A 24,012-nucleotide genomic window follows, 5' to 3' on the forward strand; every position below is an offset into this window, starting at 1 on the left:
CACTGCAATCTGATACCTCTTTTACCAGAACATCACTATTTTCCAGCTCATACTTCACTGAAATGGACTGTATCATTCTGGAAATAAAATTCAAATTGCAATAAAACAGAGTGACGTCATAAGGCGTATTCTATAGAGTCGATTAATTTGAGCGAGACGAACCCCGCCTACCCGATAACGCTCGACACACATATCGGTATTGTGGTCTCTTTCTAACCGCGTCGCTTATTAAAATTCCTCGCTCGATAGCTGCGTCCCTCTCGAATGTATCGAGGAGAGAGGCGGTGCGAAGTCGCTTGCAGTCTGGCCCCCAATGCCGGTGCGATTTCCACACCGCCGCCACGCGAATCATTACGCGGACAAACGTTTCCCAACGTATTCGCGAGCATACGCGTTGCGCAAAATACGCCGAAAACGCGGAACCACTAACGGAGAAGTGTTACAAGTTGCGTATCGGCGAAGACACGCTCAAATTGCGTTATCAATCATTTGAAAATCGAAGTGTATTTTTTTTAACAGACAAATTCGCACGCAAACATTCTTATTTGAAAATCGAAGTGTGACTTTAGTGGTAAACTGTGGCTTAACTTGTGGTCATTATTACAACACTAGTCGGATGCGTGGTTTAATTAAAAAAATCGTTGCATTTACAAAAAACCGTTTCAATTTTAACATACCTAACTAAGGCGAATAACTTAATTTGTTGACATTTAATGAGTGTTTTAACTTGTGATTATGTAAGAACAATTTCGCGATTTAAATTTCAATAAAATAATACCTATAAAAATATCTCCAAATATGACTTCGAGTGATAGATAAAAACATCCAGCTCTGTATAGCTCATTAACAACTTATAAACAGCACATCACTAATTTACTAATGGATATTAATCGATAACAAATCTATTTTGAATATAGAAATGATCGGTGAAATATTAAAATGGTGATGCGAAAACCCGACGGCGTTAAGACATGATACAGATGAAATGAAGACGTCGATAGAATGTGAGCGGTCGGAAGCCGCGGAGAGCGGGGGAAAGGGACGGATATCCTTCAGCGTAGATTCCCTCCTGGGGAGTAAGAGCGAGACGCCTAGAGACACTCCGGACGCGATAAGCAATGACGCGGAAAGCGCAGTCGAAACGGATGATAGTGATGTAGATATAGAGGACTTGGAGTCGAATGTCGGTGATGAACGCGATGAACGAGATGCTAATGATGGTGATGAAACTGAAGTTAAGGGGGTGGTGGTGCCACAACCCCTTCTGCCTAGGTTGTACCAGGGTCATGCGGCGCCGAGTTGGCCGTTTGGGGGGTTTCCGTGGATGACTCCTAACCCCATGTTTCGAGCTGGATCGCCCGGTAAGTTTACCTTCTCTATTGAAGTTTCTACTGTCATATCGTAATCTGCTTAATATAAAACCTCAAAGCATATCACACATTGATTCTTTTTATAATTTTTAAATAGTTTCATGGCACTGACTACTAAAGTTCAGGATTCCTTTTAAGAGACAAAATCTAAGCCACGCCGATACTAAATCTTGGAGGCCACGCCGAGACTAACTCTAGGTGGCCACGCCGAGACTAAATCTAGGAAGCTACGGGCGAGTCTAACTCTAGGTGGCCACGCCGAGACTAAATCTAGGAAGCTACGGGCGAGACTAGCTCTAGGTGGCCACGCCGAGAGTAAATCTAGGAATCCACGGGCGAGACTAACTCTAGGTGGCCACGCCGAGACTAAATCTAGGAGGCCACGCCGATACAAAATCGAGTTATTTAACCAATTTTTGTTAATTCTTTTATTTCTTTTATCATGGTCGTAGCAAAATTATTGCATGATGAAACTATAAGAGTTCGAATGTTTACTTACTACGGAACTAATTTTAAATTAATACGACCTATTTGTTTAATCTACCATTCAAATTTAAGCCACGCGTATTTAAAATAAACAAAAAGTTGATACTTTGGATGCGTCATTTCATTTGTTTATTTACATAACTTTAAGTAGAGCATATTAGAGGTGTTAATTATGTTCATTAACTTTATTGTAATCGATACTTGTAGCTTGGGAAGACGATTCGAGGTTTACCTATCATCACCATCATCATATCAGCCGATAGAAATCCACTGCAGGACATAGGCCTTATGTAGGAACTTCCATCATCATTCTGAATCCAGCGAACCACTGCGAGTCGCTTGATGTCGTCAGTCCACCTGGTGGAGGGTCGACCAACACTGCGATTTCTAGTACGGGGTCGCCATTCAAACATCTTGGGACCCGCCCATTGCCACTTCATCTTCGCGACTCGTATCGACATCGTATGCGACAGCTTTATTTATAGTCGGGTTGCAATTTTTTTTGACGTTTCCGAACATCGTGCGTTAAGCTGGGCAATTCTAGATTTTAGGTATCACAGGTTACGTAAGGGCGCGACGGCAGGGCGTCACCCCGCGCGCGTGTTGCGGGTTGACATTGGAAACGGATTTAACGAGCAAAACACGATTATTGAATGGAAACCTATGAGGTCTAACAATTCTCACTATGAATGTTATCAAGAAACTCTCGAGTGGCAGATACCTTGAGTGAAGTCCCGGACTTGCAACCGTTGTATGTAGGGTTAAATACTTCTTTTAAAACTAGTAATTAACACTCCCCATCTCCACTCAAGCCATTCTCCCCGCTTATCCTAAAATAATAATCCATGAAGTATTATGTCAGCCACTGACGATCAAGTAAGCTCACATGCCCGCAGAGCTAACGGCTTGACAGTAAACTGATCGTGTGTTGCGTGTTGTGTCTCAAATGGTAAAGGAAAAACATCGTGAGGAAACATGCACACTTGAGAATTTTCTTAATTCGTATTGGGCCAGCGTGGTGGACTGTTAATAGCGTTATCCCTATTTTGAGAGCAGACTTGTGCTCAACAGTGAGCCGAAAGTATTGGTTATACATAATAGCAACATAAATCAATTAGTATCAACTAAAAGTCTATAGAGATAAGATATGATTTCTTGTTTGCTACGATTTAACTCAAAAACTACTAGACCGATTTTAAAAATTCATTCACCAATGAAAAGATACATTATTAACGAGTAACAAGGGCTTTATTTCAACCTCATACGCCTACGGTAACGGGAACTACGAGGTTTAAACCACGAGGCATCTGCAAGTATTCTCTATAGATTTGATTTCTCGTTTGTTTGTTTGTTACAATTTAACTCAAAACTACTTGACCGATTTTAAAAATTCAAAATTCACCAATGGAAAGCTACATCATCAACGAATAACATAGGCTATATTTCAACCGCACATTCTTATGGGAACGAGAACTACGAGGGTAAAACTGCGAACTGTTAGTTACGGTTTAAAGATTAGGTAAACCAATTATCATGTAATATGTAGGTAGGTAATAACTAACCTGACCGCGTAATGCAGTTAAAACAAAGGCTACTGAAACGTCATGTTTCCAAAAAAAAATGCAATAAAAAACCACAAAACAGACAAATTAAAAATTTGCTTTTCAAAATGACTTTATTAGAGGGCAACGACTTAGCGATTAGGTAGCGATATAACCTTTGCAAGTCAAAAATTCTTTGTTTCACGAATTTACTTCGGAAAATACATTAAAATTATTATACTAATTTAAATAAAACAAATGATCACTCAACATGTCAGATACTACCAGTCGCCCGCGATTTCGTCCTTTTCATATTCTTTCATCCCATAATAGGGATGATGACAGTTTTAAAATCCGACTCAATTTTGATGTGCAAACTATAAAGGATTTAAAAAGCCTTCATTTATACAAACGTTTTAATTGTTAAACGGTAGGTAATAAAAATAATACATTAAAATATTATTCTCTAAATTAAAATATGTAAATAACAACCAAGTTATTTGGCTTCGGGTTCTGGGGATCGAGGTGACATTAGACACGTTCCTTCGAGTATACGTAACTATTTTTAGGGTTCCCTTTTTAACCCTATTGTCGAGTGTTGATGTAGAATTAAGTAATAAATAGCCTTTTATTTCAAACAGCGTTTAGATACATGAGTGTTGTGTTTGATCTGATTATATTATGTCCCGCTGTTCACAGTGTCTCCTGACATAGCTCCTCCTCGTCCTCCAGCTGCTTCCACTGCACCCTTTCGGCAACTCTGGTCCAGCGTGGCCCAAGGTAAAATGTCGTCTTCCCACCTTCTTGTTGGACGTCCACGTTGTCTTGTACCATCTCTTGGGTACCAGAGTGTTACCTGCTTGCTCCATTTCTAGAATTGTAGGTTCTATTTATTTATCTTTAACAGACTTCAAAAAAAGGAGGAGGTTCTCAATTCAACGCATTTTTGTTTTTTTTTTGTTTTTTTAATGTTTGTTACCTCATAACTTCGTCATTTCTTAACCAATTTTGAAAATTCTTTTTGGTTTGAAAGAGTATAATTCCAGATAGGTTCCACTTAATTTTGATGAAAATCGGTTCGGAAAATTTCGTGTTATAAAATGAAAATGAAAATGACGAAATTGCCCGTCTCACCTTCTTTTGTCTCATCATCATCATCATATCAGCCGGTGGACGTCCACTGCAAAACATAGGCTTTTTGTAGCGACTTCCAAACATCACGATACTGAGCCACCTGCATCCATCGAATCCCTGCGACTCGCTTGATGTCGTCAGTCCACCTGATGGGGTGTCGACCAACACTGCGCTTACTAGTGCGGGGTCGCCATTCCAGTACCTTGGGACCCCAACGTCCATCGGCTCTTCAAACTAGTGCCACATTAGCTTCGCAACTCGTTGAGCTATGTCGGTGACTTTGGTTCTTCTGCGGATCTCCTCATTTTTGATTCGATCACGCAGAGATACTCCGAGCATAGCATCAGAGCATCTCATTCCATCGCCCGCTGCGTGACTCTGAGTCTTCTTAAGAGGCCCAGTTAGTAACCAAGTCTCGGAACCGAAGTTCGAAGACTTTTGTCATCAGGCACTGAGAAATTTCGGACGAAAAGATATCGCGGAGTTTCCCGAATTCAGCCCAGCCGAGTTGGATTCGGCGGTTCACCTCTTTCTCGAAATTGGACCTACCTAACTGGACCATATGTCCTAGGTAGGTATATGTGTTCGTCTACAATGCGAAACATGACAATGCGTTACACATAATTTTTGTTTTGGCCATGTTCATTTTCAGGTCCACCTGTTGAGAAACTCCGCTAAGGTCATTGAGCATGGTGCTAAGGCCATCCAGAGTCTCTGCCATAATGACTACATCGTCCGCGAACCGCAGTTGAGTGATGTACTCGCCATTGACGTTGATGCCAAGTCGGTCCCAGTCCAGAAGCTTAAAGACGTCTTCCAATGCGGCAGTAAATAACTTCGGAGAGATCACATCTCTCTGACGCACTCCTCGCTACAATTGGATTGGCCTCGTAGTCTGATCCTGAATACGGACTGACATAGTGGCGCTTTCGTACAAACACTTCAACACTTGGATGTACCTGTAATCAATTCGGCATCTCTGCAATGATCTTAGCACAGCCCAGGTGTCCACCGAATCGAAGGCTTTCTCATAGTCCACAAACGCTAAGCAAAGTGGCTGGTTATACTCTTGGGTCTTCTGTATAATCTGCCGCAGCGTATGGATGTGGTCTATGGTACTCATCAAAATCATTGGGTACAGCTATTAAATTCACATTAAACTTATGTCACAGGGTTATTTAATACACTCATTGTATGGTAATTATCTGTATTTTCGGTAACACAAAACGTTGTTATCCGATTGACCTATTGAAATTAGCTTCTATTTATTTTTGAAGCACCTTCCTCGTGGAGAGGTCGTGAGTTCAATTATTTAGTTAATTTCATTTGTGAATTCTTTATTTGTACACTTTATGTAAAATATACAAAAAAAATTACTTTTAATATACAGGAACGAAAACTGATGATTTTATTGATATGAATGTTTGTTACTCTTTCACACCTCGACTTCTTAACCGAATTAGCTGAAATTTGGTATTGAGATATATTATAGCCTGGATTAATACATAGGCTACTTTTTATCCCGGAAAAATCCATGGTTCCCGAGGGATTTGTGAAAAACTATTCCACGCGGACGAAGTCGCGGGCGTCCGCTAGTATATACGTAATATGAGTAGGTACCTACATCATGCATCAAACAATTAATCAAAAAGTATGATAATAAGTCCTAAATTATTCAAATACCTACTCTGTTACCTAACTAAAATATTTTGGAAACTTTGTGTCGACGGAACGTTGCCAAAAAACCTTCTGGTAATTAATTTGTATACATACTTTTTGACCTTAGGTACCTAAAATATTGTTACAGTTTATCGACTATACAGTTTTGTACACATATATATACATACATAGCCAGATTTTCGTGTCCCAGTCTCCACAACAAAGTAGTTGACATTTAGGTATAAAATTGAAGTTATTTGTTAGAAGACTTAATAAAATTAATTCATATTATTTTTTGACAATTTAACATTGCTTAAAATATCTTCTTAATATTTTCGTTTGTCTCTGATAACAATCTTGTAAAAACCTATAAACACTTTTATAAGGTTTTAAAATAGGTATAGTAGGCATGTAAGCGTTAAGCGTTAGAGTTTGCCTCTCTGCAGTAAGTATTAAAAAACGTATTTTTTTTATAATAACAGGTATGCCTTTAAAAATGACTTGATCCCCTCTGACAAAGCCAAAAGTTAGTGCTGTATTACGTACGATGACTTTTCCAAAAAGGTTCTACTTTCGGCTGTATGTGTGTTTTTTTTTTTGTGAATGCTTCTTAGTTAAACTTGACTTGTGTCGCAACTGTAACAACTGAGAAACTTCACATCAAACTATATCATTTCAAACTATAGGGCTTCAATGGAATTCATTTTAGTGTCTCTCTCATACGCAGTTTAGTATAGCGTCTACATCACTTTAGTTTTTTTAGCTATAAACTCTCCTCTTCAAAGCACAACTGTATGATCGCTAAACTCCAAGCGCGTTTGCAAGTATTTAATACTTTTATGTGAAGTATTGTATTCAGTGCATTTATTAATAGTTAATTAGTCAGTTGTCTGGTGACCTTCAGCGCATCCGATGTCCCTGACAGAACCCGCGACCGTGAACCTGTTAAACCAAAAAACCCGAAAAAATGTAAAAGAAGGTTACTTACTGAAAAAGCCCAGTATGTCAACCCTATATATTTATGTCGACCGTCTCATCGTCGTCATTGTATTACCAATTTTAGCAAAATACCAATCAGGGTCACGTGACCCTGACACGAGATTAACATTTATTTATTTATTTATTTTTAACCATCCCAAAAATTACACAACGCCACAACGCCGCTAAAGAAGTATTCACTTAAAAATAAATTAAATTGTTAATTTAAAAAAGAAAGAATATTTGCCATGTTTTATAAAATATGAACAATAATTCCGTTAACTAGTCGGGAAAGACTGTACCTATTAGGAGTGAGTACGACAATAGACCAACGGGGCGGCGATCGAACCACCACCCCTCGGTGATGAAGGGTGGTGGGTTGATTCGAGTTGAGCTATTGAGGCTTTTAAATTAATCATGTTCTGGACTGACTTTTTTTTCTGTCTTATATTCGAATCCTTTACTAATCATCATCACTATCAACTCATATTTGGCTCACTGCTGAGTCTCCTCATATCAGTCCAACATTCGCTGTCCCAATACGGATTGGCAGACTTCACACACGCAGAGAATTTTCTTAATTCTCTGGTATGCAGGTTTCCTCACTATGTTTTCCTTCACCGTTTGAGACACGTGATATTTAATTTATTAAACTGTACACAACTGAAAAGTTGGAGGTGCATGCCCCGGATCGGATTCAAACCTACGCCCTCCGGAATCGGAGGCTATCACGGCTCTTCTAATAGGTAGTTATTAGTTGTTTATGTTATTAATGATCCACTAAATAGTTGCCCCGAAGACAAGACACCTTTGTGTGTCGGCAACACCTTGTGTTATTAATGGTCGGCCGCTCGCCGCGTTCGTTAACTCTGTCATCGGCTGTTATATTAATTACTGATTATTGATTCGCTTGACGATTTTAATGCGGTGATAAAATTTGTTTAGACAGCCACAGTTGTGTGGACAACTTTGATAATAAACGGCGACGAAGTTTTATAAGTTTTAGGTACTTATTAAATATACCTCCCTAATATATATTTTGACGACCTACGTGGCGCAGTGGTATGCGCGGTGGATTTACAAGACGGAGGTCCTGGGTTCGATCCCCGGCTGGGCCGATTGAGATGAGATTGTGTAATTCTTTAAGGGTTACTTGGGATAAGCGGGGAGAGTGATTTGAGTGGAAAAGAGGAGTGTTGGTTAACTGTCAAGGGATCCCTTAACCCTACATACAACGTTCACAAGTGCGTGACTCCACTCAAGATCATTCTCTGCCATTCTATTGGCTTATAGCCTAAAGCCTTCCTCGATAAATGGGCTATCCAACACTGAAAGAATTTTTCAAATCGGATCAGTAGTTCCTGAGATTAGCGCGTTCAATCAATCAAACAAACAAACAAACTCTTCAACTTTATAATATTAGTATAGATGTACAATCATTTTGACATACTTACTACAGATCTAATAAGAGTAAGTTTTTATTTAGTTTTTTTTTATAACAAATTATAAATGACTACATTAGTGAATTAAGGTAGATACATTTTGAAGAAAAACTTTGGAATGTGCACACTTAAAATTTTTTTCTTGTATTGGAAATTCAGCACCTCCCATACATTTTTATCAGCAACTTAGTCACTACTTAGAGTAGACACATATGTTTATACTTTACAAACCTCGATAACTGTACAAGTTTTCAAAATGGTCGTACATGTTAGATTTTTAATTATTTAAATAATTATAAATACATAAGACAACATATAAAAACTCCTTCTTCCAGATAAATGTTTTAATCTGTACTGTTTATTAATGATTATGGTTTTATTCTGAGGTTGGTAGGGTATTGTGATATATACTCTATGAAAAAAGAGGGGAACATGCGATTATGTGGCGTGAAGAAAATTTAATTAATGTATTATCCATCTACCAAAGTAACGATTTGTTTAAGAATGAGTAATAAGTTATTTGAAATACAGTTTATACATTCCAGCTTGTGTTATTTTATTCCGTTGCTTTTATCAGAAGTGAGAGTACCTACGAACACGATGTCATTACCTACATTAAAGTCGATCTACAGAAAGAAAATGTAACGGCATTTAAATGAAGTGTGAATTTGGGAAACAGTGGTTTACATTACGAGAAATGCGATAAAAATCATACGTGTGTACAACCATTAAGTATGTATACCACTGACGGCTATGGGACGCACGCCGCACTGGTCCCGGTAAAAGTATTTATGCGATGTCGGTTGTCGATGCTTACAATATCTAACAAGAATGAAGAAACGTAAACGTAACACACTTATACCATGTTGACGATATTTATGAGCAAAACAGTCAAACAGTCCAACAGCACTCATAAGAGGATATTATTTGAAAAACTGCGAGAGAACAGAGAAGAACGTGTAAATTAATAACAAAATACAAAGATGCATGTGTGGTGTTAGCTGCAGAGTTATATGAGATGGAATCCTGTTGGTTTGACGGATGAGAAATACCAATGATGTCTAAATATATTAAACTAGGTGTCTGGTGAGTTTTATTATTTTGATTAAACAGCCTCATAAATTATTCAGTTGTGACGAATATGAAATAAAATTACAAAGAATAAATAATCACTAGGTGAAACTAAGTATGGTTGATAGGTTGTCAGTTTGTCTGGCTTATTGTCAAAACATTTTTGTTAGATGACTATATCTAGGAAACCAAAATCATTTAAGTGAAAAGTACACACACACACACACACACATACACACTGCTCAAGAAATTAACGTATGAAGACAGACCACTCTAGGGTTGTTAGGATGTAGGACACTGGCATAATGTAATATTGAGAAATCTTAATTATAGAACTACATTACATCCGTTGCTGACATGGGACTAAAATGAATTAACTAAAATATTGTTTTTTTTTGTGCCTGTAACTTCAAACTATACATTTGTTATATGTGAGTTTTTATGACTGAATAACATAAAAATTAAAAATATATGAAGTTTTATGTAATGGTTCAAGTATTATTTTAGGCCTTGATGTAGGTACCTGATAACAAGTTTTGAGACAGCTATTACAATATTTTCAGATAGGATTTGCTTAGATATATCATTATGTAGATTACTGTATGTACTTAATATAAATTTTTTTAAATCTTTTAAGAAATTGGATTGATAGATTTCTTGAAAAATAAATTTGTAGTTATGTTTGAAAACCTATTTAACTATTCAAGCGTTGACAACATGCCTTCAGCCTATTTAGTATAGAACAGTTATTAACAATCTGCAGCAACACAGTAAATGATTCTTATCCATGAATATTATTATATTCGGCTTATCTACAAGAGTACTAAGAGATATTATGATATTCATCTTAATGAAATCTTATAATTAATTAAATTGGAGATTTTTTTTAGGGTGATATTAAAAAGTTACTTGTGTGACAATTGAGTAATAAATAATTAATTATAATAATATCATTGATCACAAATTGTCTTAGAGCCCAGTCTGTATGGACTTCAAGTAAAGAGACACAGATTGCCATAAATAGGTTGTAAAATATTTGTCTAAGACATATTTTGACAGTTTTGTGGGTGGGTGACGTTGGGCTCTCTTTTCATTAATGGTCATGTGCAGATGTATAGATTCTACATACAAGTAAATTAACCATACTATTGCTGTTGTTTTAGATTCAATCAATCAGTTTATTATTTGCAGATACACTAGTGTATTTAATCCATGTCTCATTTGTTTATTTCTAGCATTTTATTAGATTGCAACATTTTGTATAATTATGAAAATTAGTAATTATTATGGGGTTGTGGTTAGAATTATATATTCGGATGGTTACAATGATATGTGCATAAGGTTTTAACTAGGGTATACTAGTACACTAAAGGTAAAAAAAAAAAAAATTAGAAAATTCCTTGGCCAACATATTAAGTGGTATAGGTTTTGAATATAGATTTGTATTGGGTCCTTAGGTAGTCAGTACATTTGTGCATCTACAAAGTGCACGCCACCGAGTTGTTGGTACCTGCATGCAACTGATGGGTGGTCTGCATCAAGTATGAATCAATATAGAGACTTAAATCATTACATCAGTAAAATAATTAATGGATATAGCCAAAAAAAAAAAAAAAAAAGAAATTTAACAGAATTAAAAAAAAAAAAGAATATACTAAAATTAATGAATAGGTAAAACCTCTGATAGCAAACTAGAGGTATATAACAAAGGGGGTGGTCTGGTCTAAGACAGGTTTATGCTACTATTATTACAAAAAAAGGGGTAGTCTGAAGATAATTATACAATACATAGTCAAATATCATCTTTTCTTATCTAGTGATAACTACTAGGATTGGATTACATACTAAAATTATTACAATCATAAATCGCAATATTTTCAAGAAGTCTTTATTATCATTAAAAAAAAAAAAACATTTCTTTAAGAGAAAGAGTTTTGTCTGAATTAAAGTAAATTGATAGATAATAGACATGTTTAACATTTTATTTCATTTTATGTACCGGGTCTAAGGTTCATTCAATTATAGACTGATTTTCTCTTGGATGCTAGGTATGCTAGTTATGTTAAATTAAATTATTTGTCAAACAAGTATGATATTTATCTGAACGATTAAGTGACTGAGCTATGTGATACTGTGTGAAAATATTTGATTACAGATCCGAGATGCATGGATATTGATTGATGAACATGGGATATATGAGATTCTCATGATAATCATTGGGTTGAACACAGCCCTATTCGACAGTTGACCCAAATCACAAAGATGAGAGAAGTTACACTATGTATTGATAACACACGATTTAAATTTAGTATTTTTATTTATGATATGATGATATTATAATTATGTATTATATTGAGAGTTATTAGTTTTGATATCATATGTACATATATTTTAAATATTTGCTCACATCCATGATGTTATTCATTAATTATGACTTACTGATGACGATTTGTGTTTTGGTAAAATTTTAATATAAGGATAGATGTATTACACAGGCCGACACGATTTTTGTTGTCCAAGATATAATTATTTTTTTTCTACTGATTTTGTAGTGCTGATTACGAAATCAGACCTAATTTTATCATATCACCTCAGATTTTTAGTAAAATTAATATATTCGCTAGTTTTGATTTTTCAGTGAAATTTTCGAGTTTTGGCACTCTTTCTTTGAATTAAGCAACCTCTCATGAGAAATTACTTCAGTTATAACAACGACACACCTATTTGTAACGCGTTTCGTGGAAATAAGCTGTTATAGTGCCTTTGTTAAAAAAATATATATATATATTTTAGTTAATGGTTTTTTTTGTTGTTGGAAAACGTCTGATAAACATAACGTCTTCTATAAAGTGTCACAATAGTCCAGATATATTTTGTTACATTTGTTGAAACTTTATGATTCTAAGCAAAAACTGAAAAATTTGTGGAAAATATGTATAGTAAATATGTAGCTTATTTTGACTTCAAAATACAAATAAAATCGTGGACTCTGCAGTTTGTACTAATCGTGTTGAACAATTAAGGCAGTGGACACTGGACATACAGCAAAAGACAATCTCTACCTTTTGGTACTACCTATGATATAGTGAAAGCAAGACAATCATACAGATATTGTTATTTTTGCTGTATGTTAGAAGCTTTTAAAGTAAAATTTGTTTTCCTTTTTGTAAAAAAAAAATTGATGTGATAGAGTAATTGTGCAGGTATTTTTGTGTTCAAAATACTATAAATTACTGATAATTTTTACTGAAATCAAAACAACGTTCAAAAAGTATTCATTTGTCGGCCGGTGTTATCGATAATATTTTAGACAGTATTATAGTATAGTAGTGTTATGACGACTAATATACCGTTATTTGTTTTGTGAATGATTATGGATATATTTGTTGTATAATAATTTCTCTATTGATTATTACACAGCAAAATAAAATAAATAAATAAATATAAAAAGATTCCAACGAATTGATAAACTCCTTTTTTTTGAAGTCGTTTAAAAATGTATGTATATGTATTTATATCTGATTTTATATTTTGATTATCTTCTATCACATGTCATCTGGAAGTCTAACACGATCATGAAGTCCTGTAACTATATTAGTTCTGAACTTGATGGTGAGGGGTTCGGTGCAGATGCAACACATCATCTGGAAGTCTAACACGATCACAAAGTCCTGTAACTTTACTAGTTCTTGACTTGGTGGTGAGGGGTTCGGTGCAGATGTCACACATCATCTGGAAGTCTAACACGATCACAAAGTCCTGTAACTTTACTAGTTCTTGACTTGGTGGTGAGGGGTTCGGTGCAGATGTCACACATCATCTGGAAGTCTAACACGATCACAAAGTCCTGTAATTTTACTAGTTCTGGACTTGGTGGTGAGGGGTTCGGTGCAGATGTCACACATCATCTGGAAGTCTAACACGATCACAAAGTCCTGTAACTTTACTAGTTCTGGACTGGGTGGTGAGGGGTTCGGTGCAGATGCCATTAATCGATGATGACGAATTTGACAAATATAAATAATGTTTTGAAATGATGAAAATAGATAAGTTGATTGACAAAAGCTTCACATGAACATTATGTTTATTTATAATATGTATCACTCTTATTCTTATTTAACATTTTTATGATAAAAGTATATAGAAGAAATCAAGAATTTCATTATAGTTTCATTGGATTCTTTTAAATAACTTATGGGATGCTGTGTGATAATTAATTATAAAATTTTATTGTTAACATTGTTCTATTTATAGTTGATATTATAGTAATGTCATAATTTCATGATATTCTTGTGTTGTTTGGGGACAAACTTTTAGTAAGGATGGCCGAATATTAGAAGATAAAGACATTACATTTGTAAATATTACATATCGTCTATGTACTTAATGCTTTAAATTAATCTACTACTCTGTCTAAGTTAATTACAATATTTAATAAGTCTCTGTCTAGAGTAAAGCTCCCTCTTGTCATCTGGAAGCTCAGACAAATATTAGAAGATAAAGACATTACATTTGTAAATATTACATATTGTCTATGTACTTAATGCTTTAAATTAATCTACTACTCTGTCTAAGTTAATTACAATATTTAATAAGTCTCTGTCTAGAGTAAAGCTCCCTCTTGTCATCTGGAAGCTCAGACAAATATTAGAAGATAAAGACATTACATTTGTAAATATTACATATCGTCTATGTACTTAATGCTTTAAATTAATCTACTACTCTGTCTAAGTTAATTACAATATTTAATAAGTCTCTGTCTAGAGTAAAGCTCCCTCTTGTCATCTGGAAGCTCAGACAAATATTAGAAGATAAAGACATTACATTTGTAAATATTACATATCGTCTATGTATTTATTGCTTTAAATTAATCTACTACTCTGTCTAAGTAATTACAATATTTAATAAGTCTCTGTCTAGAGTAAAGTTCCCTCTTGTCATCTGGAAGCTCAGACATACATAAGACCTACCTCGCTAGATGTTGTTTTTCGTCAAAGTACATGATTTACTTGTATGATCTAATGCGATTATAAGAACTGTCTCTGTAGAATCGAGGTTTCATAGTTATAACTTTATATTAACATAACTTTTAGTTTAGTTTAGGAATGACAAAATGACAGACAATTTTGTCATGAATTTGGGTAATTGGACTGAATCTGGAAGTGATTAAAGATTGAATTTATTTCAAATTTGTAAAAACAAGAATTAACATACCAGTTTAACTGAATTTAAGTGTTTGGATTTTTATCAATAGAATCACTATCAAAATCTGTATAGGTCTGTATTCACAATTTGTAAATATTGAATGAGAAATCTGTTAAACTATAATTATATAATTCTTAAAGAATAATTAAATGTATTGTAGGGTGTTTCAACATATTGTTAAATCAAGGTTTAAAATTAGAAAATATCTGTAATGACAAAATTGAATTTTACTACTTGTAAATCAGTGAATTTAGCAAGTAGTAATAATAATAGATTAATTGGGACTCACTTTTGTTATAATTAGAAATTATTGGAGAATTAATGAGTTGTGGTAATAAACATAAATTAAAATTTTAAATACTATGAGACATAGTTCAGTGAATCTTTATAATAATGTAATGTTAGAATTTATTTGTGTTTACAAAGTTTGAGGACAAACTTGTAGTCAGTATGGCCGAATGTTAGATTTTTAATTATTTAAATAATTATAAATACATAAGACAACATATAAAAACTCCTTCTTCCAGATAAATGTTTTAATCTGTACTGTTTATTAATGATTATGGTTTTATTCTGAGGTTGGTAGGGTATTGTGATATATACTCTATGAAAAAAGAGGGGAACATGCGATTATGTGGCGTGAAGAAAATTTAATTAATGTATTATCCATCTACCAAAGTAACGATTTGTTTAAGAATGAGTAATAAGTTATTTGAAATACAGTTTATACATTCCAGCTTGTGTTATTTTATTCCGTTGCTTTTATACACTTCAGTTACACAGTCATTTATTTTAAAAAAATTAAAAATTTTAAAAATCTGAAAAATAAATATAATTTGGTCACCCTAGGGATTTTTTTCAGAACTACTCAAATTAGTTTTAGATAATTAAACACCCTGTATATATATTTACTATAGATTCCCATAGGATGAAACCACCAGCGATAGTAATTAATTGCAACAGAGTTACTTAATCGCAATCAGAAATGCCTTTTTGTTATCTAAAAATGCGATCGCAATCACATAGAGGTATCGTCGCAGAGATCGCTGGCCAATTATGATTTCCTGGTCGATTTTCATTTGTTTCATGTCTGCGCATAGTTCCGAGTACGAAGCGGCGGTATGATGAGTATGTCTTAATGATTGGAGTCGTTAATGGTGGCATTTTTTATGTTGACAGTTTTGTTCGCGACTGTACAGTTACAAGGATCATTGTTAGTCTATTTTGAATGACTTACAGTCGAGTGCACAACGTGTATCTATGGTATTTAGTTTAGACTTGCTTTTCGTATGTAGGTATAGTACGACGCAGTGGAATGAAGGGTAGGTATGTCTTAATGATTGGAGTCATTAATGGTGGCATTTTTCATGTTGACAGTTTTGTTTGCGACTGTACAGTTACAAGGATCATTGTTAGTCTATTTTGAATGGCTTACAGTCGGGTGCACAACGTCTATTTAGGGTTTTTAGTTTAGACTTGCTTTTCGTATAGTAGGACGCAGTGGAATGAAGGGTATGTCTTTGATGATTGGAGTAGTTAATGGTGGAATTTTTTATGTTGACAGTTTTGTTCGCGACTGTACAGTTATAAGGATCATTGTTAGTCTATTTTGAATGGCTTACAGTCGAGTGCACAACGTCTAACTATGGTATTTAGTTTAGACTTGCTTTTCGTATGTATAGTACGACGCAGTGGAATGATGTGTATGTCATAATGATTGGAGTCATTAATGGTGGCATTTTTTATGTTGACAGTTTTGTTCGAAACTGTACAGTTATAAGGATCATTGTTAGTCTATTTTGAATGGCTTACAGTCGAGTGCAGAACGTCTATTTAGAGTTTTAAGTTTAGACTTGCTTTTCGTATGTATAGTACGACGCATTGAAATGATGTGTAGGTATGTGTTAATGATTGGAGTCATTAATGGTGGCATTTTTTATGTTGACAGTTTTGTTTGCAACTGTACAGTTACAAGGATCATTGTTAGGCTATTTTGAATGGCTTACAGTCAGGTGCAGAACGTTTATTTAGGGGTTTTAGCTTAAAAACGGTAGCGTAGTCATCGGCTGCTCCAATTACCGTTTCCTTACGATGCGGATCAGTGGACGCACTTGTATGATTTTCTAAACAAAGAATCCGTTTAATATTCTTTGTATAAAATAATGATACGTACGTTGCGTATCTGTGGACACCTACCATAATTATGCATCAACACACAGAACAGCAAACGCTAAAGCTGACACTTTCAACCTATCACACTAATATTATAAAAGCGGAAGTTTATGTGTGTGTGTGTGTGTGTGTGTGTGTGTGTGTATTAGTGTTTATATTTGTTCCGCCTTTACGCTGCGACTACTGAAGCGATGAAATTCGGAATGGAAATAGATTTTACTCTGGAATAACATATAGGCTGCTTTTCATTCCGGAAAAATCCATGGATTCCCGAGATTTGCGTAAACCTGATGATTTTGATAGTATGAATGTTTGTTACTCTTTCACGCCTCAGATACTGAACGGAATCACCTGAAATTTGAAGTAAAGATATATTATAGTTTGGATTAACACAAAGGCTACCATTCATCCCGGAAAATTCTATGGTTCCTACGGAATTTGTGAAAAACTGATTCCCACGCGGACGAAATCACAGGCGTCCGCTAATTATAAATAAATAGTTAAATACTTTGTTTGCTAAACAAACAAGACATATTTTTAATGACGTAACTACAGCCATAAATCGTCCATCCACCACTAAATCAAAATAAATTAGTGGACACACGTAAAGTATTTTATTGACCTCAATAAATAAATTCTACGTAGCCAACTAATGTGTGAACTCCATAGATATTTTAATTACAAGCAATAGAAATGCCTTGTTAACGTGGAAGGTAGCTTGTGCCCATTGTAAGGTTCTAGACCTTCTAAGTCAAAGATTATATACTGTTAGATATGTCATGTCTAAACTGAGGCAAATAAAGGTGTCTAATTTACTTACCCCTCTCGTTCTGAGAGGAGACTCGAGCTCAGCATTGAGCCGAATATGGGTTGATAATGATGATAATGAATTTACTTAATTTCGTTTGGTAGTATATTAACAATAATTAACAAAAATATTAACAATAACAGTTATTTAAACAAATAATGCTTAAATATTGCCTACAAAATCGAGTTGTGTGTTCAGGAAGTGTAAAAACTATGTATACTTCAATGATGTTAAATATACTGTTAGATGTGTTACTAGGTTATGAAAAATGAGGCGCTCTAAAGAGGAAATTTCCACATCTCAATGTTAGTTGTGGTCAACAACGAACATTATTTAAACTAATAATACGAAGATCATTGTAGATAAATATGGTCTACAATATCGAGTTGTGTGTTCAGGAAGTGTAAAACTATAAATACATAAATAAATAATGGAATTAAAGACAAAATTGTACATGTGTGCACTCAGTGTTGTAGTCTATTATTCGGATCACTTTTTGCGGTGATTTTGTAGGGACGTAACCGATCTATAGTATAAAATTATCATTGGTATACCTACATAAATATGTAAGTTAACACAAAATTGTGCATGTGTGCGCTCAGTGGATGTAGTTAAACTTGGATCACTTTGTGCGGTGATTTTGTACGTGCCTACAAAATCATTTATACATATTGAATAGATAATATAAAATCTATGGTTTAAGTAGGTATACCTATTATAAATTAATTATCTTTTAATAATATTTTATATAATGATTTATTTATTTTGCTATCATCCGCGAAAAGCCGACGAACCCATGCGAGAACGTCACTCAGGTCCGACGAAATACTCTCTACGTACGTTTCACCCGGAAAAACCGGAGAAAACCGGAGCATCCTCGAGGAGATGTTGACTCTACAACGTGCAATTGCAAAGTCCAATTGTTGAAAAATTCCTTCACTGTTGGAAAGCTACACTATCTCCGCTGTAGGCTATATTTTATCCCCTTCGTCATCATCATATCAGCCGATGGACGTCCACTGCAGGACATAGGCCTTTTGTAGGGACTTCCAAAAATCACGATACTGAGCCGCCTGCATCCAACGAATCCCTGCGATTCGCTTGATGTCGTCAGTGCACCTGGTGGGGGGTCTACCAACACTGCGCTTTGTAGTGCGGGGTCGCCATTCCAGCACCTTGGGACCCCAACGTGCATCAGCTCTTCGAACTATGTGCCCCGGCCATTACCACTTCAGCTTCGCGACTCTTTGAGCTATGTCGGTGACTTTGGTTCTTCTGCGGATCTCCTCATTTCTGATTCGATCACGCAGAGATACTCCTAACATAGCTCGTTCCATTGCCCGCTGTGTGACTCTGAGCCTTGTTACGAGGCCCATAGTTAGCGACCAAGTCTCGGAACCATAGGTCATCACTGGCAACACGCACTGTTCGAAGACTTTTGTCGTAATATTCCGTAAAATTAAATATCATTCGATGCGATGCGTTCGATACGTACGATGCGGATAAGTGGACGCCATTTACACGCCATTTCTATCGTTTCATTATTAAGTCTATGACACCGGTAAAGACATGTGTTTTGGGAACAAATCAGGTTTATAAATCTTTTAATTTGTTAATTAACAAGCCGATTTCCGCGATTTATAATGCGTTGAGCTATTATTACGCCTTGCTTCCGATTTAAGTTATCCACACACTATCAATTTACAGTCAAGTCTGCAGCGCGCTTAGTTTTTTTTTATTATTATTTTGCAAGCTAGTCCTTGACTACAATCTCACCTGATGGTAAGTGATGATGATGTATTAAGATGGAAGCGAGCGGAAAATTTACACTCCTTTCTGTTTCTACACAACATCGTACCGGAACGCTAAATCGCTTGGCGGTACGTCTTTGCCGGTAGGGTGGTAACTAGCCTCCAACTTTTCAGTTGTGTGCATTTTAAGAAATTAAATATCACGTCTCAAACGGTGAAGGAAAACATCGTGAGGAAACCTGCACACCAGAGTTTTTTCTTAATTCTCAGCGTGTGTGAAGTCTGCCAATCCGCAATGGACCAGCGTGGTGGACTATTGGCCTAACCCCTCTCATTCTGAGAGGAGACTCGAGCTCAGCAGTGAGCCAAATATGGGTTGATAACGACCTCATTTACCCAAATATCTCATAAAAATCTATATAATCAAACCTAATCATCCCCTTTTCTTGGGCAAGAAAAAATAAGACAACTTTTTTATTTTCTACGAATATCGTGAGAAATCGTCTCCAGTCGCCAAGCCCTGAGTTAAGTGGCAACCCTTTATGCATATTATGTGCTGTCTACCCCAAAGGATTTGATGACCTATGTTAAAGAAAGATTTATCGTTTTTGTACCTGCTCATTAGTATAGTGCTTACCCTAACCAGAACCCCGAGCAAGCCACTGAGTTGATAAACAGTCCGCTTTCAATAGCGGCTCTAACAGCGTAAGATAAATCAGACTGAATTAAGCATATTAAATATGATTAAGTAGAATCACATTCAGAAATAGACCCGCTTAATTCTGACTGTGATTGAATTGAATTAAATAACTCTCTACAATTGTATTGATTTGAAACGTAACCATCTGGTTTAACCAATTGCTTCTATTAATTGAATAGTGTTACCACTATATATTAAATAGAGACAAGCGTTTATAAAGCTTAATACCTTTTGCAAGAAACCCCTATATTAAGGGTTGATTTCCCTTTTTTTATTCTGAAGTTAGCCCTCGACTACAATCTCAGTGATGATGCAATCTAAGATGGAAGCGGGCTAACTTAGGAGTAGTATGACAATCTACACCCCTTTCGGTTTCTACACCTAACACACTACACACTACACTAAATCGCTTGGCGGTACGTCTTTGCCGGTAGGTTGGTAACTAGCCACGGCCGGAGCCTCCCACCAGCCAGGCCTGGACCAATTAAGAAAACCTCAGTCAGCCCAGCCGGGGAACGAACCCAGGACTTCCATCATGTAAATCCAACGCGCATAGCACTGCGCCACGGAGGACGCCCATTGTCAAAGTGCCAAACATGGTTAGCAATAGATTATATGAATACGAAATCACTAACAATAGCTAGTTGGTAATTTTCTTTTATATCCACTACAGTTACTCAAAGTTAGAGAATAGGCCAGCAGCAGTGTAACACTATCTTTGACGTATACGAAATAGAGATTCAATTTGACAAATGTCACCCGGGGCCTACTGGTGGATATCATACAGTAGGTAAATGACGTTTTGTCGATATATTTGATGTTTATTTTAAGAGTGTACAATATGTAATTTGGTGGTTACAAATGTTTCTGGATCTCAGATTCTGGAAAAGTTAGCAGCCTGATATTTGGGTAAATGATATTTCAAAGTGTTAGCTTCGTTATGACTACACAAAATACACAATTCGTAAAACTTTTCTTGGTAGTTTATTTTTTTGAAAAATACATGTTTTGCTCACATTTTGCTTTCAATCTCAGGAAAAGCAAAACTTATTTTCTTAATTTTTTTTTTGTATAGAAAATTAGGTATATATCTTGAACATGGCCATTTTGTTTTTCGTTATGTTGTTTAATTTACTTGCAATTAGGTAAAAATGGTTTTGGCGCTCACGTCATAAAATTTGCGTCGCGCGTCAATCACTCCGTGCTTTTCACTCACGTGAAAGTCATAATTCGGCGTCTCGCTTGCGCTTCGAATTTTATCCATATCGTACCGACGCGCTGCGCGCTCTTAATAAAGTGTTTTTCAGATAGCATGGGTATGGTGACAGTCGCCTGTATGACGTTCATAATACGCACTATTATCGTGAATCGCGGCAAACTTTCAAGAGATTGTCACCCGCACCATCCTACAGGAAACGAACTGTAGGTTAATAATAAAAACCAAAATAGTGAATAGGTCCTGGTCATCACAATCTCTTAGCTTAGTCCATTAAGAAAAGTCATTATGAAAAAAACGACCTGTTCTTTGTTTCATTTGTATTTTAATTAATGCAAGCAAAACCGAGGACAAAGGCCTAAAAACAACAATCCCCTACATCAAAATCTGAATCAACATCCATCGGTTGTTTAACCCACCATGCCATTTTAGAACGGCTCCGCGATGTCACAGCTAATTACAACTAATTGCAATTTCTCGAAACACCACTCGGGCACATTGAACTGTCAATCATTGACTTGTCATTTCCGACGGGATTCTTGCGAATGAATGATACCCTCAATGAACGAATGAACGGAGAAAAACTGAATGGCGATTGAACGGAACGTTAATAAGGGATTCTATTATAAGTAGGGTGACAATCATATGGACTTTTGCAGGATAAGTCTTGACTCCTGAGTTGTTATACTATGTTACCTTCCAATATTAAAATACATTAATAAATAAGCTTTTAATTAAATATTATTATATTTAAATATTATTTTCACCATTATCTTAAGATTAATATTATTACCTGACGTTTCGAAAGAGCTTGTAAACTAAGCCTATTTGAAATAATGAATTTTGACTTTGACTTTGCTTAAAACACGAGTTCATTAGGAATTTTTTTCATACACTGTTGTCCAGTAACAGTGTAGATAAAGTTACTTCATTGATTGAAAGTTATAAACTTCAAGCTTTACCTACGAGTATATAATGTAAATGCAAGTGCGAATTATTTTGTTTATTGATATGGCACGTTACACGTATTAAAAACAGATTTTGAAATTTTCGTGACATTTTGCGACGTAAACGTAAGTTACAAGATTCTTATTATCTAAAAAAATGTACATTACCGAATAATAAATAAATAACATACGTCTTTAAAGTTATTCATAAAATTACTAAAATTAACAGAACTTGGTCAATAATAAAATTGCAGAAATTATAATATAACACATCCTTTTTATTTAAGGACATGTCCCACTCGATACAGTCAAGATAGTCACCCTACTGGGTGTATGAACAAAACGTCAAACATTGTCAAGTATGTAATGATTGCACTGATTGTGACCAGGAACGGTTTTTTTTAAGTTGCGAGTATCCGAGATCCAGTTAAAATACCAGTTACTGACAATTAGCGTTATGGGGTAGCATTTCTCTATATGGTATTTTTGTATATTTAACCAATTTAAAAAACGAGATTCTGTATTTTTAATATTTTTTCAGGAGAGGTTTACTTTATTAATTTGCTCGTAAAGTATCAATTATTTCACCAATTTCCAAATCGTAATGTATCTCATTACGCACATGTGCTGTAATGTAAAGTAAAATGCACATGTGCCGTAATATAATATAAAATCTTTATCATCCGTCTAATAACGAACGGTACTTTTTTAGATCTTGGAAAAGAGGTTTTATGTCAGAAAAGTGCTCAACATTTTATTAATAAAATTAACTGTGTGAACTAAAATATAATAAAAAACATTCTTTAATTTTAATAATTTTGACAATTTGACTAATATTCCCATTCCCCTCCAACTAGTCGGGAAACACTGTGCTAGGAGTGGGTACGACAATAGACCAACGGAGCGAGGATCGAACCACCTCCCCTCGGTGATGAGTCCGACCGCTCTTACCGTTGAGCTATTGAGGCTTAAGCCTGAGCTAATATTGAGGCTTCATTACCTGAGAATTTTCTTAATTCTCAGGTAATGAAGTTTCCTCACGATGTTTTCCTTCAACGTTTGAGATATTTTAACATTAAAATGCAAATAACTGATAAGCTGGAGGTGCGTGCTCTGAATCGAAATCGAAGCTACGCCCTCTGAATCAAAGACACAGATCATATTCACTAGGCTATCACGGCTTTTGGGTAATATGTACTTACGAGTAATTGTAATTTTTGATACAAAGATTTTACCCGTGTTCTTAAATTAATTCAAATGTGAACACGAATTTCACTATTTTCGCCGTGGTTAGCGTGACTGAAGCTAATTTCAGCCTCCATTAATTAATACATTCTAGTTTGATTACTTGTTGATTAGCTACAATAAAGATAAGTTAAAGCACATCCACTCAGGTACTGCAAATTTATTTTAGAGTTTATTTTACGACTGAGAACTATCCGCACTCATTTCGATAGACAAAGAGATAGTTCTTTGTCGAAATGAGTGCAATAGGGTAGTTAATTCATATCAAACTTAATAAAAACAATATT

At 35.4% G+C, this 24,012-nt stretch overlaps 1 protein-coding gene across 1 annotated transcript in view; it reads left to right on the forward strand.

Moving 5' to 3' along the window:
• Nucleotides 1–289: 289 nt before the first annotated feature.
• Nucleotides 290–24,012, forward strand: part of LOC112047859 (muscle segmentation homeobox) — a 54,453-nt gene continuing 30,730 nt past the window's right edge. Inside the window, exon 1 of the mRNA XM_024085133.2 lies at nt 290–1,361. Coding sequence (XP_023940901.1) covers nt 986–1,361 — 376 coding nt within the window. The 5' untranslated portion in view covers nt 290–985. The remainder of the gene's footprint in view (nt 1,362–24,012) is intronic.

This window comes from Bicyclus anynana, chromosome 24, assembly GCF_947172395.1.
Source record: "Bicyclus anynana chromosome 24, ilBicAnyn1.1, whole genome shotgun sequence".
NCBI classification, from domain to species: Eukaryota; Metazoa; Arthropoda; class Insecta; order Lepidoptera; family Nymphalidae; genus Bicyclus; species Bicyclus anynana.